The sequence below is a fragment of the Gadus macrocephalus genome, chromosome 9 (assembly GCF_031168955.1).
Source record: "Gadus macrocephalus chromosome 9, ASM3116895v1".
In the NCBI taxonomy this organism is placed as follows: domain Eukaryota; kingdom Metazoa; phylum Chordata; class Actinopteri; order Gadiformes; family Gadidae; genus Gadus; species Gadus macrocephalus.
The window spans coordinates 21,767,994-21,787,368 of NC_082390.1; the positions used below are offsets into that span (position 1 = coordinate 21,767,994).

Consider the following 19,375-nt stretch of genomic DNA (forward strand, 5'->3'; position numbering starts at 1 on the left):
CCTCCCTCACGCCGCTTGGCGGAGCCGCGCGGTGGCTAGAGCGCACGCGCGACCCCGGCAGGAATAGATTCCAACTCACGTGCAGCGCGTCGCCTGCACGGTGCAGCAGCAGCACCACCAGCACTAACAGCAGCACTAACAGCACCACCACCACCACCACTGGGATTACTCCACCCTATAGATGCCCCACTATCTCATTCAGCTCAAGTCGTTCTGATTTCATTCGAGGAGAAAGTGTGGGAAAAGTAAGCGTGCATGAAAATGTTATTTTGAATACGAGTTTATCATATACAATCCTAAGTATGTGAGTCTGATGTTTTAGGAGCTGGATGGTTTCCCCTCAGAACACGGCCGGCAGCTCCCCTTCAGAACGCGTCGTCAGTAACCATGACGCCCGCCGTGTGGCTCAGACACGTGCGCGGCAGTTCCCTGTTCACCCACCGAGCGCATGAAGTCTGTCAGGTATCAAGTCTTCACGCACGCATGCATTGTATGAATCCTCTTCAATTATTAAAGTAGGCGATCACATCAATCATCCTCAATCCTCACATGAATCCCTTTCAGGTATCACATGAACCATCTTCATCAAACGAATCATCTTCATCCCATGAATCATCTTCATCACATAAACCCTCTTCATCACATAAACCCTCTTCATCCCATGAACCCCTCTTCATGGTTGACCTCCTGTCTGATGACCTCTGAATACCTTTTACTTTTATCATTTTTTAATATATCATATGTTGCTAAAATAATGTACTTTAAATATTTACAATATTCATATGTGGATGTTTTGTTCACGTATTTGTGAAATATCCTTTTTTATATATATAGGCCTACTCTGCCACAATAAGTCAGCCTTTTTCAGCCATTTCCACGCCTTTCTATTATCTTCATAGCGGATTAAAAAGCGTAATATCTCTTCAAGTCTCATGATCATAGATTACTTATTTTTCTAAATCATGTGACTTCCCGTGGCCTGCAGCGTGTTCTTCTCCGTGTTGTTCCAGAGTCCTGACCGTAGGAAACAGTCCCCACTGCTTTAGGAGGTCTTCACCCCGTACCTGTGGATCAGCTCTATGCAGAACTAAAGCTTCTTGTTCCAGAGTGCAGGCCCTGGTATGTCGGAGTACCCCTCTGTGTCCCCCCTCTCCTCCTCCTGCCCCAGCACCCCCCCTGCTCTGCTATATGTGGCACTGGAGCTGCTCAGGAAATCCAAGCCAAATGTTTTCCCTATTAGTTCACCATTCTTTTCCTGGCCCCAACAGCCTCTGAGTCCGAGTGTGGGAGTGAGTCGGAGAGAGCGGCAGCAGAAACAGACAAGGGCGTCTGGGTCTGAGACACACTCACCAACACACCACAAAACAACAAGAGACAACAACAAGAGAAGGAACCAGAGGAACCACAACATAACCCCCAACAGCAGGTCACAGTAAGGAGAGAGAGTGGGGAACAGAGTGGGCGTGGAGGCTGTAGTTTGAAGACTTCAGTGCCAGGGTCAGACATCGAACATGGGCCAGGGGGAGAGGGGCTCGTCGGACGACAACAAGAAGGACAAGAGGCCCATCTTCCAGAAGAAGGAGGAGCGTCCTGGGACGGCCGAGTCGCCCCCCTGCTGCGGCTGCCGCTTCCCCCTCCTGGTGGCGGCGCTGCAGCTGCTGCTGGGCCTGAGCACCGCCGTGGTGGCCTTCCTCACGCTGGCCGCCTGCAGCTCCCTCAGCGCCAGGGAGACCCCCCACTGGGCCGGGATCATCGTAAGCTCCTCCTCCTCCTCAACACATCGCCACACACGCTGTGATCTGTGTGTGTGTGTGTGTGTGTGTGTGTGTGTGTGTGTGTGTGTGTGTGTGTGTGTGTGTGTGTGTGTGTGTGTGTGTGTGTGTGTGTGTGTGTGTGTGTGTGTGTGTGTGTGTGTGTGTGTGTGTATGTGTGTGTGCGTGTGTGCGTGTGGAAAGGCACAACCAATAGCCACGTAAAGGAAATTAGACCTAAACTGACTGACTCCGTCTACGTTGTGGCTGGGTGAGAAGGTTGCATGGTAACTCTGTAGATCGCTGTTCTGGGGACAGCTGGGAGAGTTTGGCTCCTCTGCTCCTTGTTTCATTCTGTTGGCTGTGTGCCTTTTCAAATATCCGTCAACTCTCAGTCGCTTGAACCTACACTGCAGTCTGTGGTGTTGGCTCGATCTACTGAGTGTTTTAGACTTTCTTAGTGCGATAATCAAATCTGCTAAAAAATCAATATAAAAAAATAGTTACCAATTCATACTCTTCACAACAGCAGTAAGAGATTTGCTTCATACACTTGTGGACTTTATCTATACGATGCAATAACTATATGCTCCAGTATTCTCCAGTATTCAGTATTCAGTATAAAAACATTGCACTCACAAATAAATATATATAGGATTTACATTATATCAACATGGACAAAACAAACATGTGCAGAAACTGTAGTGGACTGAGATGCTCATGGGATTCAGATGGAGAGTGACAGAACTCTTCTTATAGTCCAGGGGCCGTAGAACAGAATGAAAGAGGGCACGGTGGTCACAAGACTCCAATTCCACCAGAGATAGAAGCGAGTGTGTGTGTGTTTGTGTGTGTGTGTGTGTGTGTGTGTGCGCGCGTGCGTGTGTATGTGTGTGTTTGTATGTGTGTGTGTGTGTGTGTGTGTGTTTGTGTATGTGTGTGTGTGTGTGTGTGTGTGTGTGTGTGTGTGTGTGTGTGTGTGTGTGTGTGTGTGTGTGTGTGTGTGTGTGTGTGTGTGTGTGTGTGTGCGTGCGTGTGTTTGTGGGGGGAAACAGAGACAGCATACCTTGTGTCTTACAATGAGTATGCATATTATTCCACTGCAGGAGAAACCATCCCGGTTTGCCATAGTGTCCTAATGTAATCAGATGACAATTTAATGCTCAATATTCCTACTCCATTAGAGGCTTTAATGGCAGAAACAGCATGTTACAGAGATACCACAGTGGTCAATAACAGAATGAACCTTCTGCTGTCTTGTGTACAGCTGTGTTTAACCTCCATGGTGGGCTTCGTCCTGTACTGCATCACCTACGTGCCGGAGGAGAGGACCACCAAGCAGTTCATTGCCAAGGTAACCATCACCACGTCCTGGGACGAGGGGCCGGTTAACCAACCACATGTGGCTCTCAGTTGAATGTTTATCAGGATGGATGGCTGAAAAAAGGAAAAGGAAGGAAAAACATATTGTACAGGACTCACCGGTTGGCTGCTTTGGTTTGCTATAGCGTTGGCATGACTACCGCCTCCATGTGTCTCTGCAGGGAGAGCCATCTAGATTTTGATCAGGCACCAGCGATACGGCGCTCTTAAGCAACATATGTTTATTAAAGATTCCCTCTCGTCCAGACAGACTATCAGTACAGATGTCTATATGGGACTTTAACGTGTCACCGTATAGGCTGTACAATGCGTGCAGATGCATTTGAAGACTTTTGAAGCCCATTATTGTTTTTCATGGAGCCAAGTGGAAGCAGCAGGACAGGTTTAGTAGTGATGACCATACAGCCATTCAAACCAAAGAACCTTCACGAGGGCACTGTTCGATAAATAGATTGGAATTGCCAAGTGTGTCTGTATTCCATTATCCCATTTTAAATACCTCAAGAACTCAGTCACACAGAACTGGTCAGACAGTTATAGATTTAATATAGAATATTTCAGAACATTTGAAACACTGACACCATCCCTGACGACTGGTCCAAAGGTATTATTGTCAAAGTTCCCAAGAAAGGCAACACTAAGAACTGCGAAAACTGGAGTGGAATTACCCTTCTATCTCTTCCAAGCAAGGTGTTCTGCAGAGTCCTTCTTAACCTGATGGAGACAGCCATTGACATAACTCGGCCAGAGAAGTTGGGCTCAGTATCAACACTTCCAAAACACAAGTGATGTGTGTCCACTCCATCCCCACAGCACCCATCCTTGTTAATGAGGAACCACTTGAGTTTGTGGAAGTTTTAACCTATCTGGGCAGTCTAATCAGCAAGGACAGCGGGGCATCAAAAGACATCAAAGCAAGGCTGGGAAAGGCTCAGGGTGCCTTCCGCCAACTCCGTCCCATCTGGAGATCAAAACAATACAGCCTTAAAACAAAGATGCTCCTATTCAAATGCAATGTAAACTCTTATCTGCTGTACGGTTCAGAGAGCTGGCGGGTGGTCAAAACAGACATGTGGAGAATGGAAGTGTTCCATAATGGATGCCTCTGACGAATATGCCAGATCTTTTGCCTAATGAGGAAAAAAAACGGGAAGCCGGAGCATCACCAAGGAGATTACGCCTGAGATGGCTAGGAGATGTGTTGAGGATGAAGCAGGACCAAAGGTCGCCTTAAGATGGACACCACCAGGCAAAAGAAAACCTGGGAGGCCAAAAACCACCTGGCGCAGAACTGTGACACAAGAGCTGAAACAGATGAACCTGTCCTGAGGAGAGGCCCAACATACTGCCAGGGGCCGAGTGGAATGGAGAGTGCTCATTGAAGCCTTATGTCCCATAGAGGACGAAGAGTAGTAGTAGTAGTAGTAGTAGTAGTAGTAGTAGTAGTAGTAAGGTGTATACACGCATCTTAATAATCCAATCAGTCAGTGTCGCACAGTTTCTCTTTACCTTCTCCACCTTCCAAAATATTTAAATTGGTAATTGCTAAATGTTTATGGGTGTAAAGGTCTGCTCCTCGTGCATTTATTGATTAATACCAGCAGTTGAACCATATCAGTGGATTTAATGTTTAGAAATATGATCAGCCATCATATATTCAGAAAATGTCCTTTTGGCTAGAAAGTCCTTAAGCTTTAAGCACAAACTTTAAATTGCTGTAGTAAGACATTCAATCACATTCAAATACCGTTTTATTAGAGTCTGTGTCAAATGTCTGAAGGCCTCCTCATCCTCTTCCTCATCACAACATGAGTGTTTCAGAACAAAGTGATCGTTATTGTTGACTGCTGTGAGCCATGCTACATCTGGGGGTTTCTTAAACCTGGACCTAGTTATGTATTTGCTCCACCATCGGCCTGAAGTAAAAGCTCTGCCCGTCAACACAGCTGCTCTCATGTCAACACGCAGTTCATCTCAAAGCAACACATGATCATCGCTTGCATCCTTCCTCAAGCAGTGTTCAACACTCATCAGATGTGCGTTATTTCACATTAGGATTAAGTAGAAGGTTAAATGTGTTTGGTGCAATGGGGATTGTGTGATTGCATAAATACCCGCTTGTCTTTTTAATTTGTCACACGCAGGGGGTTATGGGGTCAGACTAGGGCCACGGTCTCAGGTCGGGTCCCATCAGCGGTCTGCTGGGCTACACAACAAAACAATGGGATCGAACACCTCAATGTTATTACACAATTTCACGACTGCATTAAGCAGAAGAGGGTGTTGGGGGTATGGGCTCGTAGAAGAGCAGGTACTGAATCCTTCCTGTGACCACTCCCATAAGCAGCGGCCATCAGCCTACTGAGTAACCCTTCCTCCCCACAGCTGCTCTACCTGATCCTGTGTGCCGTCGGCCTGGTCGTCTCCGTGCTGGTCATAGCGTTCGCTGCCCACCACTACGCCCAGGCCAGCAGCCTCCACTGCAGGCCGGTGGGCCAGGGGGACTGCGTGTGCACCCTGGACCCCGAAGACCCCATCGCCCGCACCTTCAGCTACCAGGGGGTGGGCGAGTGTGCGGTGGTCACGGGGACGCTCCCAGCCTACTTCCTGGTCCAGATCGTGCTGAACCTGCTGCAGGCGGTGGTTTGCGTGGCCGGGACCTTCATCATGTGGAAGCACCGCTACCAGGTCTTCTTCTCTGGCGTGCAGGCCGGCCCCTCTGACGCCCAGCAGTGGCAGAAGGTCTAACGTCCTGCCCTGGATGGGGTGAGGGTGGGTGGGGGGTCCCCTTGGAGCTGGTTTAATGCTTATTGGTTTGGATTGAGTTGTATTTTACTACAGATTGGAGCAATGCTTTAGTATTTCAGTAGCTTTGATACCATTGCATATATTGTGAAGCTCACCTTTACAGGAGAAAGGATGGAAACAATTGTGTAAATAAAGCGCCTTTTTGTGAAATATCATGGCTATTGTTTTTTTTACATTAAAGAGGGATAGCGGATGGTAATTCATATGTTCAATAATATACCTTAAATAGGCTTCATCTTCCACGTATAAAACTGCTTGTCTGTTTTTAGCGACGCAACTAGTGATGGCTCGTAAACTTTCTCTGTTCAACTGACCCTCATGATGAACAGATAATGTCAATGTTTTCAATCTCAATGTTATTATATTCATAATTGTCTTAATTGTGTTGAAAGTAAATCAGCCTGTAGTTTGAGGGACAATCACATCTCAACAGCTCTGCGTCTCCTGCTCATGTTCAATTGAGATGTGTTGGGTGGGACAGAGAGGGTGCCGAGGGTTTGAACAGTGTGACACAGCTCACAAAAGAAACATCACAACAATTGTGAACCCTAACCCTGTAAACATGACCCTAACGGCGCCTGCCCAGGTTCGAGCTTGGTTTCATGAGCTCCAGAGGCTGCATTCAGAAGACTCCTGAAGCCGGTTTGTTGTTGGAGGGCTTCTGTGTCAAAGGGCAAAGAGGACTCGGACTACACAGGGGGGTAGAGTTTAAGAAGGAGTACCCAGACTGACAGCCGGACTGTTCTGCTCACACACACATTCACCCCAGGTTTATTCAAACAAGCAGAAGTTGGATGCGATCAAATAAGAAATTCAGCTTTCGGACCCGTCTAGAGACCCCCTTCTAGAGACCCCCGAGACCCATCTAGAGACCCGTCTAGAGACCCGTCTAGAGCAGGGCTGGACTGGGACCAAAAAATGGCCCTGGCATTTTTGGCCATGGCAGCCCACTATGATTATTTATACGACATGCGGAGGCACACAACATACCAGAGGATATATCCGCATATTGTGCTGTTTCAACAATTAAAATAAAGCGCAGTAGCCTACATTGAAGAGAGTAACCATGTTAAAAAATGTATACGCTCCTTCACTATACTTGCAGAGACTTTTGCAGCTAGGTCAAATCCCCTCTGAAATTACTAATGCTTATAATATGTACAGTTTGAACCGTCTCACAATCAGCAAAAAATGCAAGAACACAGAACAACAGGAAGAATACAAAATATATGTATTATTTTATTAAGGCCTACACTAACTAAAACACAACAAATTATAACACAGTAAGTCAAAGTGGCACCCTAAAGTATAAGAGAGAGAGAGAGAGAGAGAGAGAGAGAGAGAGAGAGAGAGAGAGAGAGAGAGAGATTCTCCACGCCTCCTTTACATTTCTTCTCCATTTTTTCTCCAGTCTAGAGACCCCCGTCTAGAGTCCGTTCCTCCGCTCTGTGCATTCACATTGCTGGACTCATGAGATGTTCCCCATCTACTTTAGAGTTGAGGCAGGTACTTGAATGAAGTGGAACTCGGGGCCTATGTCGTTGTCTAAGAACTGACAACGGGCTCGCTTGTTCATGACGAAGAGAAAGGCATGTGTGACCTGCATTTACAACAGACAGCATTTGTGCTGGGACGTGCGAGTGGTCTCTGCTAAAGGTGAGGCGTAACACGCCGCCACACGGCGTGGCTCCACACAGCGCTGGATGTGTTTCCTGTTGGCTGCAGGGGTGGAGCGACGGCGAATCATGTGACCTTTGAGTCTCACAGTCAGACACTGAAAGTCACATGCCAGCTGTCACAAGGGGAACTTACTATTCACACACACACACACACACACACACACACACACACACACACACACACACACACACACACACACACACACACACACACACACACACACACACACACACACACACACACACACACACACGAAGGAAAACCTTTGTCCTTTAAATGTACCTGGACTTTTCAACCTGGACCCTATTTTCCTACAAGTTGACATCATTTTAGGTGTAGGATTTTGTTGTCCCTCGAGGTCTAGTTTCACTGCTCTCTTCCAGCAACAAGTCAACCCTTACAAGACAAGATCTCAGCTCTTACAAGACCTCAGTTCTTACAAGACTCCTCGAACATGACACAATTACAACAGGTGAAATTAAGAAACGCGTTTTATTTCTCTGTAAAATAATTTCCATGATGTGATATAATTGAGCGAAGAGGCAAAAAACGTCACCTCTAGAGGATGTGAACATCGATGGTCGCTACTGCTCCAAAGGAGAAAATCGCAGCCCATTTTCACTAGATACTGGACCCATTTCATCAACTTGCATTGCATCAGTCCCTTCAACCCCAAATAATCAGAAGGTAGGTTCCAGGTTGGAAAATCATGACGTTTCCTTCATGACTAAGGTCTCATCCACACTTGAAAGTAAGTACCAGGATCATACAAAACGAACCCCAGAAAAGAACAAGACCATTCTTGTTCTTGTCTGAGCAGAACAAGACCAATCTCTTCCGTTTGTTAACATGCTGAACATGACTCAATACAAAAAGGTTAACCTTAAGTAATCACGGCTAATAGGTAATAAATGGGAGGAAGTCATTTGAGGTTATTTGCATTATTAACAAAACAGGCAAAGGCAGCCTAATCTCATAATGTACAGCCAAACTTTTGTTTGTTGTCGTTCTCCAAGCACTAATTGGACGAGTAGTTTTGTATGTCAGATGTTTTCTTTATTACAATAGAGCATTTGAGAACATAAAAACAGACTATGATATACTTTGTTCTACAGAAGGCAACATGGGCTAACTAAGCTATTTGGCTGTGCAAGATTCCACCATGTCTCTGGGCAGAAGAACATCAGGTTGATGTACACCAGATGAGCAAACAAAGCATTTCATCTTTACAGTATCGCTCTTCACAAGGATGTCTGCTGTAATTAAGAACACAAAATCATACCGTTTGTACCAACTATTTGATTTACCACAGAAAGGCCTTTCAAGTAAGTTCCACACATGATAAGATACTTTAATGCATATGTTCAGGCATTTCATATGCTTTGTAAAAGTTTATAAAAAGTAAAATAAATTGGTTCAGTAAAGGCATCATGATCATCACCAGTTTTTTGTTAAACATCTGTATTTATTATTTGTATTATTATTTAGGAAAGTCAACTCCCAAACAGGAGAGACCGATTGTTATTTTTAAGGCAGAATACTAAAGAAAAACACAAAACATTCTTTATGATAAAATCCTCAAACTCCGGTTTAATCTCCATTTTCCACAACTGATCAGCATCTCAGCATCCTGACACCAAGCACTTATAAAGGCAGACGGACAGGGCAGACAGACAGGACAGACAGAGAGACAGACCGACAGGGCAGACAGACAGGACTGACAGACAGACAGGGCAGACGGACAGACAGACAGGGCAGACGGACAGACAGACAGACAGCGCAGGCGGACAGCCAGACAGAGGGGCTCAACAGGATCCTCCCTCATGGAGGGCTGCTGGAGCAGGACCAGTCCCCTTAACTTAACCCCTACCTGGACAACTTAATCCCTCCCTCGACGTCTTAACCCCCCTCTGGACCCCTTAACCCCCCTCTGGAACCCCTGGCCCACCAACACACTGACAGATGTGTCTGCACCATGGAGCTTGCTTGCCGAGAAGCATGAGAGAGATCAGAGTGCTTCCGTGCCACTCCTGCGGTCTTGAACGCATCTCAAAACACGTTGAAGGAATGAATGTTCACAGCAACGCCCCTTAGGCACATCTCACATACGTTAGTTCCAAGTGAACGTAAAAAGTATTTGTTGGGTCAGTGGTTTCTGATCCCTTACACGAGAGCGGTCACAATGTAGGTTTACGCCTGGCTGCAGCATAACCTGGGCTTTGTCTACAAGTCAACCTCCACTGTAGGCCGAGCCAGACCAGGGTCTAAAGTGGTGCCTTCCTCCGTGGCCTTGCCCCCTTCCCCCCTCAGTGGGCCGGGATGTGGTGGTGATGGTTGTTGTTGGTGGTGCCCTGAGGAGTGCCCAGGAAGCCCATCCTCTGCTTGTTCTTCCTCTGTTCGGTCATCTGTGGAGGTAGAGGGAGAGGATCAAGTCCATTCAATCAATCAATCCATTGGATTAAACCACACCCACACACAGGTCCTAAAGCAACCATCAGTGTTCTGCTAAGCAGCCAGACGGCAATATTATCCCACCACGTGCTGTGAGATATCTGGGGATCTGACTACTGCCGACTGAGGAACCCCTCCCCCAGAGGAACCCCTCCCCCAAAGGAACCCCTCCATGGAACCCCTCCCTGGAACCCCTCCCCCAGAGGAAACCCTCCCCCAGAGGAACCCCTCCCCCAGAGGAACATCCATGTGCTCTTCATCTAGCAGCCATCTTGGTTCCAAACGCTAGCTTAGTGGGGAACTGAAGGCAGAAGCTCAGCTAGCGAATAGCCAAGATGGTGGATCCGGTGGAACCAGAAGAGGGTTACCTACTGGGGCTGTGGGCCCTCACTGCTGTACCGCAGTCTTATGGGCATGTGATGGTCACACTCTGGAGATCTTCTGTTTGCTAGTTTTGTTTTGCTGCACTTCCATGTGAAAAGGGAACAACAATTGGTGTGTGACTGGAATCACATGCAGGAGAGGCAGGTGACGCCTTGTGTTACTGCAGGCAGAGAGAAATACGCAAGTCATCCAAAACAGCCCTTCAGTCACTATAGCCCTCTAGTCACTATACTCCTGAGAGCCAGTCAAGAGGAGGGGGCGCTGTAGGGGCAATATAATCTCTTTTAAAGATTTAAAAGAGATTCAAAATGTCTGTGAGGAAGACCTGCTAAGAGGGCAGCACAGCACTAAAGGAAACCAACTCACTAAAGGAAACAACACACTAAAGCAAACCAACTCACTAAAGGAAACCAACTCACTAAAGGAAACCAACTCACTAAAGGAAACAAACTCACTAAAGCAAACCACCTCACTAAAGGAAACCACCTCACTAAAGGAAACAAACTCACTAAAGGAAACAAACTCACTTAAGGAAACAAACTCACTAAAGCAAACCACCTCACTAAAGCAAACCAACTCACTAAAGCAAACCACCACACTAAAGGAAACCAACTCACTAAAGCAAACCAACTCACTAAAGGAAACCAACTCACTAAAGCAAACCACCACACTAAAGGAAACCAACTCACTAAAGCAAACCAACTCACTAAAGGAAACCAACTCACTAAAGCAAACCACCACACTAAAGGAAACCAACTCACTAAAGGAAACCGACTCACTAAAGGAAACCAACTCACTAAAGGAAACCAACTCACTAAAGGAAACCAACTCACTAAAGGAATCCAACTCACTAAAGGAAACCAACTCAGTTACATTTTGTCCAGGGCGGGTCCTAAATTTAACCAGCTGACTTGGCACCTTATGCATCATCTCCCATTCTGCAGATCCTTTGCGGCCGTTGTGGGTGGGGCTCAGACTGAGAGGGTTCCTCTGAGGGCGCCTACCTGCTCCTTGAGCTCCGCCAGCTGCCCTGAGAGCTGCAGCACCAGGGTGATGGTCCCAACCAGCTTCTCCTGCAGGCCGCGCATCTCGTTCTGCTCCCCGTCGCTTTCACTGCTCACCAACGACATGGCTCGCATCCGTGGGAACCAATCCAGGTTGTTCTCCTTGGAAGACACAAGAGGATGAAGACACACATCTAAACACATACACCTAAACACACACACACCTAAACACACACACCTAAACACATACACCTAAACACACACACTCCTAAACACATACACCTAAAGCGCAAGAAGAGCTGGCATCACAGTGGCATGTCCGGGTGGGGGTGGCGTGTCCGGGTTGAGGTTCCATGCCGGGGTGGGGGTGGCACATCTCCCCAAAAAAATGGTACAGGCCAGTGCTACTAAATCTAGAGGATTTTAATATAATCCAAGAGGACACAGTTGTGTTTTAACTCAACCATACCATGTTTTATGGTGCACATCTTGATGGCCTAGTTTTTGTTTAGTGTATGCGGTCTGGTGCCCCCCCTGTAAAGACTCTCCCGGTCCTCATTCGAAGCAGACCGACCCCAGCATGCAGAGTTTCAGAGTGGGGAAGGGAAAGGTGTAAATACACAAGGAGATTCTAGTGGAGATGGGTGAGCAAACGACTTAATGTTTATTGTCTCTTCGTGGTAGCATTGTTATTGAAGGACAATTCATTTATTCACATCAATTTAAGAATTAAAGCAGCCTAAAAATAGAAGAATATCCAGGGCAGCTGTCCTCCCAGATATAGACAATTACTACAATTACACACTAATACTAAACCCAGACGCTTCCACTAACACCCACTCTGAGGACCGTGAGTCATGATCAGACTGAAGGAGGAAACAAAGGCAGGAAGAGGAGAGAGCCTAAAGACCCTTTACATGCAGAAATATGATAAAATAATACTCCATAAGCATGGCTTCCCATCCTCTCTCCCAGTACATCTCCTGGAGAGTCACCCAGATGGACCAGCCCTGTGGACCGGCCTTGTGGACCGGCCCTATGTACAGCAGACAGACGCACAGACCTGCTGTTATTACATAACAGCAGGTCTGTGCGTCTGTCTGTTTTTATCCCAGCGTGGGTGTTGCCCGCATCTGCACAGACATGTTTGAGCCACCATACATATTTGGTTGGAGATATATTATATATAGAGGTATTCCCCTGTGTGTTAGTGTGCGTGTTAACGTTAATGTGGTTCCAGTTTGAGGCAGACACGGCGCTGGCCTGGACTGTGAAGTGAGGATGTTTTGTAATCAGCTGTCTGGGAGGGGAAACAGAATAGGAAGGGGCTCAACCAGAACCTCTCTCATACAAAACTAGACAGGCTACTCGTGCGTGCGTGTGTATGTGCGTGCGCTATGGCACAACATTTTCTCTCCTGTGTGGAGGACACAGGGAGCCTGAGGACCACTTGTTTAAAAAAAGTCTCAACAGCGTGGCCCCTGTGTACGTCAGGCTCCTGGACAGGGCCCTGTTGGCCCCTGTTGTCCAGGAGCCTGACGTACACAGGGGCCAACGGGGCTGGGGCCCGTGTACGTGAGCTACGGAGACAAATAAGAGTAGAACCTGGCTTTCGGAAGCAAGCAAATGAGAAATAAAAGGAGGACACCTATCAGAGCTCTCAGGGGCCGCAGCTTCTCTTCGGAGGGGCCTGCTAAAACTTAAGGGCAAATTAAGAAAATGAATGAAGGAGAAAATTGTAGTTTAAAACCATGACTGTGCTCCTACAGCGTTCACACCACAGGCCCGCCTGAGTCTGCCTCTTTGTGTGTGTGTGTCTTTGTGTGTGTGTGACTTTGTGTATGTGTGTCTTTGTGTGCGTGTGCGTGTCTTTGTGTACGTGTTAGCTCCAGGGCAAGGCGACGCACCACAAAACCAAACAGGAAGGCCAATGGATCTGTTTCCCTGGACCATTACTGATGGATTAAGAGGAATACGCAGAAGCATTCTGACAGACCGTTCTGTCACTTCCCAACCCCCAGGCATCAGTTGACTTGAGGAAGAAGTGGATGATAAGGGCCATAACAAGGGGGTCTGTGATCCTGGGTAAGGGGGCAATTCGCCACACAGATCACATAATGCTCCTGCATGATCGCAGGCCTGTACACGGATCTACCACCACCACGTCTGCTGACTCCTCAGGGGTTCCAAGGGTCTCACACACACACACACACACACACACACACACACACACACACACACACACACACACACACACACACACACACACACACACACACACACACACACACACACACACACACACACGTGTCTCTTTTCATATATGACTCTGTCCATATGTCTGTCTGCCTAGGTGTGTCTGTCTAGATGCATCTGTCTGTCTATAAAAAGAGCTCAAGTCTTCTCAAACAAACACAAACATCTTCTCATCTTCAACCGTTCTATAATGGAGGAGTGGAGAAGCAATGGAGGTTTAATAGGAGACAGACAGAGGGACAGACGCTATATCAGGCTGTTCTTTCAGTAGACACGGTGCTCCAATGCTCAATACTAATTCTTCATTAACCGACTCTGGAGCAGTCTTAAGGCACGAGGACAGCCTGTGGGCAGGGGGGGGCAGTGATACTGTCGTTCACAGCAATGAGAAATAAAACGGCATGGAGGGAACTCATCTCTGCATCCGCAAATTAGTGCAGCGAAGACTAAAGATAAAGATAAAGACTACAGATAGTCTCACTGGAAGAAGTGATGCCTCTTCAGCTTTCCTTCTCGAGACACAAACAGTGGTGTGCAGTGTGTTACATAAACCTAATTGCACTCTGTGTGCAAATAAATAATAAGGACTTTGCTTAGGCTAAAGTCGCAGCCCTGAAGGTTAGCATTTCCCAGCTGCAATGAATCATGTGTAGAGAGAAAAACTGTTATGATCTAAGCTAAATACAAAAACATTACTGACTTATAAACTACGGAATCTGAGAAGGAGAGGTGACTCTCCAGGAGATGTACTGGGAGAGGGGATGCGAAGCCATGCTTATGGAGTATTATTTGATCATATTTCTGCATTGTTAAGGGTCTTTAGTTGGCTCCCTGGAAAGGTTTAGCAGTACCTGCTAGCCATGTAGATCTGTCATCACACACGCATGCAACTGAACACACACACAAACCCACAGACCAAGTACGCTTTGAGGTCGACCTTCCAGCCACACACATTTATGGAGTGTTTGTGTGTGTGTTTGCACATGCATCTCTCTGCCTCATACAGATGGTTTCCATCCGTCTCGTTTCCACCTGGACAGTGCGTCATGACCCCCGGTGGTGCAGCTCAAGCAGAGCGTCTGATGTGTGGCTTGTTGAACGCTCAATGGGAATCATTTCACTGAATTAATTAAATGACATGAACCAAATACACTTTGACTTCATTCGGTTAGGATCTCAATGGCTAGAGCATCTCCACAAAATCTGTATTTCCGAGGTCAGGTGGAACAGTTTGATTTAATTAAGAAGTTATTAAGGCTGGAGTCTGAAGGACTTCTGGCCCTAGCCTACTGCAGGTCAGACATTCACTCCGTGTCGTCAGGGTGTGGCCCACTCACGCAGCCCCTGGAACAAACCTGTTCACAACGGTTCACGACTGGTCCGTATGTTTACAGTCCAAACAACCAAATATCTCAATGTCTGTATCTTGTATCTCTAGAATCTCCAACAGAAGGCCACAACACCCACCGCAGACTCACCAGTCATAACATGCATATGATGTGGAACCAAGTAATGCCTGATCACATCTACTACTGAAGTGAACACGCATGCGGGCTGAAATGTAGCTCAGGCATGAATATCCCGACATGTTCCCCTGCAACTATACATGACACAATACAATATATAGTGTAAAGTAGTCCTTCTTGTCTCAGGTATTGATACCATGATGGACCCTAGCTGTAAACAACACCATTACGTCTTTAGGGAAACCTCCTTCACTTTCCTTAACATCGCTGGCTGTCCCCACCTCCGATGCAGATGTAATATTACATTGTTCTGATAATGTAATATCATAGGAATCAGAATGTGATACTCGTAAGAGTTAGAATGTAGTGTGCATAAGTACCTTAAGCATATAGAACCACCTTGAGGTCTAACACACAAACACCAGGGAGAGCCAGCCATCCATAAAGGGGCCACCAACAGAATGTACACCTCAGTGTGCGTGCGTGCGTGCGTACCCTGAGGGCCCGGTCCCCTCCCCCAGGCCCCGGGGCCACTGACCTTGATCATGTATGCCACGTAGCTCTCGGGGCCCGTGTACTCGGTGGGGTCCTTGACGCGCACCAGGACCAGGAAGTAGAGGTAGTGCCACATGTTGTGCTCCGCCTTGATGTGCTCCTCGAACGACACCGTCTTGTTGTCAAACTTGTCCCGCTCCAGGCCTGGGGTACCGGAGGAGAGGACCAGAGGAGAAGAGGGAGGGGCAGAGGAGAGGAACACATGGTAGGTTCAGAACTACATCAGGACCACCTGTTTGTTGAAAAGGAATCCTGTTCTTCATTAGGTAAACCCGGGAGGAGGCGTCAGGGCAAGGTGGTGCTTATGGGTGGAGTTACTTGGAATTAGAATGCATGTAGTGATTATGATGATTATCATCATTCTTCCACAAGCAGGGAGGTAAATGCATGCCTTGTTGGGGCTTTTCCAAGAGGGGTGAACACTAGGGATGAACGAAAGATCTGCTATAAAAAAAGGATGAAAGTCTGTGAGCCGTTATTCATCATGGATCAACTGGCAATGTGCAGCATGTGTGAGCATGTTACCCCAGCATTTTAAACAGAACAGATAATTACAACTCACTAATTATATTAGCTAAGAATCCCCTTGGTTGCGACTACCATACAGAAGGCTAACAGGCGGTTGCTTTAAAGTGATCCCAGTGGCCACAAACCGAGCCTGCTCCCTCAGTCTCACGCAAGGGTTCAATTTACCCCAGCCTGGAGATCAACATATAACATAACCTCCGTGGAGAAGAAAACCGACCAGTATGTTCTGCTTGCCACACTCGTGGGTGTCAATGGCTAAAAGACCTTCTAACAACCGAACACCTTGAGAGAACGTCATCACTGACAACCTGATGTTCGAGATGAGGGCAATATAAGAGCCAAAATAACATGACCTCCCCATGGGTAAGGTTTGATCTCCCCATGGATAAGGTCTGATCTCCCCATGGATAAGGTTTGAGCTCATTGATAAGGTTTGACATCACCATGGATAAGGTTTGAGCTCATTGATAAGGTTTGACCTCACCATGGATAAGGTTTGAGCTCATTGATAAGGTTTGACCTCACCATGGATAAGGTTTGAAGTCATTGATAAGGTTTGACCTCACCATGGATAAGGTTTGAGCTCATTGATAAGGTTTGAAACGTTATGTGAAGAGGTCATGGTTGGGTGTCTCTGTAAACGCACCACAGATGAAGCAGGTTGTCTTGAGGATCTCTTCCTTGCGCTGTTTCTCGCTCCTCAGGTCAGCGAATGTGTCGATGATCACGCCGAAGATGAGGTTGAGGACAATGATGATGACGATGAAGAAGAAGAGCAGGTCATACACCACGCGGGCGGCAAACAGCGGCTCCTGGAGGTCGGAGGAAGACATACAACGATGACGGGAGGCTTCTCAGTATTTACATACTGCTGCATTTGGAAAGGGCTTCATTACTGTGACACTTTGCCCTTATACAGGTTTACTCTGTTATGTTGAGGCAGAGGGATATAAGAATATAAAAATACAAAACACAAAAATGAGCTAAAATGAATAAAAACTATATTCATAGGAGAGCGGTTAAGGTGCTCAAAGGTTTAACGACGGCCCCCGTCACAGAAAGCACCAGTCTGCTCAACGTCCGTGAGTAGGGTTGGCTAGAAATGTTTCCACACGCGCCACTCCATAACATCCACCGCCTCACTCACTCAACCAGCGCACAGTGGAATACACTAGCACCCCAGCCCCCTCGACACACACCTGGGCCGTTGGTTAGGAGGGGGGTCTCACCTCTTTGGAGGGCCTCCTGAGGATGTCCCCCACCCCGCCCCCGTTCCTCAGCCCCTGGTTCAGGACCGTGATGATGCACATGAGCAGCGTGTCGCAGACGCGCTCCGTCCCGTCCTCCTGCTCGGCTGCCAGCCAGGTGGAGAACAACAGAGAGAGGAGGTTTATCAGGACACCGTCAGTTCTACAGGAGTACCAACACACTAGATCACTGCGCTTCAGTGAACATATCAACAGAGAGAGGAGGTTTATCAGGACACCGTCATCAGCAGCTGTTCTACAGGAGTACCAACACACTAGATCACTGCGCTTCAGTGAACATACCAACAGAGAGAGGAGGTTTATCAGGACACCGTCAGTTCTACAGGAGTACCAACACACTAGATCACTGCGCTTCAGTGAACATATTTTACCACAGCTGCCGTCACTTGTTCTTTTAATCATTTCAGAAGACAAATGATTTTGTTAATTCATTTTCTTTATTACGTCACATTTTCTATATTTATTTAAATTTATTTATTTGATTAGGTTTATTGTTAGTTCTATTTCACTTTTATTTTGTTGTCCGAATCCTTGAAACAATTTGAACTCCACTGTCCTCCATAAGGCAAATTAATCATCTTCAATCATTCATTGATATTCTGTAATTTTATTGGAATTATTTGAAATTTGGTTGTTAATCTACAGCATAATAGTGAACCCCAGTAGACACTATAGGAGCAGCTATAGTGAGCCCCAGTATACACTATAGGAGCAGCTATAGTGAACCCCAGTAGACACTATAGGAGCAGCTATAGTGAGCCCCAGTAGACACTATAGGAGCAGCTATAGTGAGCCCCAGTAGACACTATAGGAGCAGCTATAGTGAGCCCCAGTAGACACTATAGGAGCAGCTATAGTGAGCCCCAGTAGACACTATAGGAGCAGCTATAGTGAGCCCCAGTAGACACTATAGGAGCAGCTATAGTGAGCCCCAGTAGACACTATAGGAGCAGCTATAGTGAGCCCCAGTAGACACTAGGAGCAGCTATAGTGAGCCCCAGTAGACACTATAGGAGCAGCTATAATGAACAGTACAGAGCCAGCAAGTGGACGGCCCTGACTCAGGGGGATAAAGAACTAGAGACAGAGTGTGAGTATGAGTCACTGTCCCTGCATTATCCATCCCTGAAAGAATGTAAGCAACCCGCAGCTGTATGTATGTGTGCTTGAATGCGTGTGTGTAGGTGTATTTGTGTCCTTGGATGCGTTTGTGTGCTTTAATTGGCTTGGCTTTAAGAAGGAACCACCAAACGTGTGGAAGTGATGTTTTATGGGGGATTTGACTCATTCTTCTGTCGGCAAATTGCTGTGTTATATTCTGCTTTAAATAAATGTCCTTATTGTTTGTCTCATAACCCCTTAATGTAATGGCTGTGGCAATATCCAATAATTTCTTAATTCAAAGTAGAGCACATTCTAGATGGCCTGTCTAGAGGGATACACACTTGCAGGAAAATTAGTTCTGGAGCCGCAGTAGTCAGACAACACTGTCGCTGGGAGAAGGGTTCTCTCCATCGTACGCCGGAGGCAACTTCGGCTTTCTTCTACATTGAACCGTGCTGCATTTGGTCTATAAGTTGAAACGCATCGTTTACATGTATTTTAAATGTCATATCTTCTCAAGTCCTTTATTCATTTCCCTTATTGATTTCTCCTGATTATATGTGACCACAATGCGTATCAGACAGAACCGAGTGGGTCAGCCACTGTTTTGTTTCAAAGATGTTTTATATGAACAAATATTATATATTTATTCTATATTATAGTAAATTGGTCATCCTACTGGGAGTGGCGGTTGTCTGGAGGAGACGCTCTCCTACTGAAAGGATGTCCTGGCTAGC

General features: G+C 46.7%; 2 protein-coding genes across 4 annotated transcripts in view; one reads left to right on the forward strand and one right to left on the reverse strand.

Annotated features, from left to right (window-relative positions):
- The first annotated feature begins 1,183 nt into the window (after positions 1–1,183).
- Positions 1,184–6,094, forward strand: sspn (sarcospan (Kras oncogene-associated gene)). Its single transcript, XM_060061441.1, has 3 exons — positions 1,184–1,754; positions 3,019–3,105; positions 5,520–6,094. The coding sequence occupies exons 1-3, from the start codon at positions 1,512–1,514 to the stop codon at positions 5,880–5,882; spliced, it is 693 nt and encodes a 230-aa protein (XP_059917424.1). The 5' UTR covers positions 1,184–1,511; the 3' UTR covers positions 5,883–6,094.
- A 2,562-nt stretch (positions 6,095–8,656) lies between these two features.
- itpr2 (inositol 1,4,5-trisphosphate receptor, type 2) overlaps positions 8,657–19,375 on the reverse strand; it is a 128,368-nt gene continuing 117,649 nt past the window's right edge. For all 3 annotated transcript variants that reach the window (XM_060061444.1, XM_060061442.1, XM_060061443.1), the window contains exons 53-57: positions 17,496–17,620; positions 16,913–17,078; positions 15,722–15,882; positions 11,462–11,623; positions 8,657–10,027 (exon numbers count right to left, since the gene is read on the reverse strand). In XM_060061444.1, the coding sequence (XP_059917427.1) occupies positions 9,929–10,027; positions 11,462–11,623; positions 15,722–15,882; positions 16,913–17,078; positions 17,496–17,620 (713 nt within the window). In that variant the 3' untranslated portion in view covers positions 8,657–9,928. The remainder of the gene's footprint in view (positions 10,028–11,461; positions 11,624–15,721; positions 15,883–16,912; positions 17,079–17,495; positions 17,621–19,375) is intronic.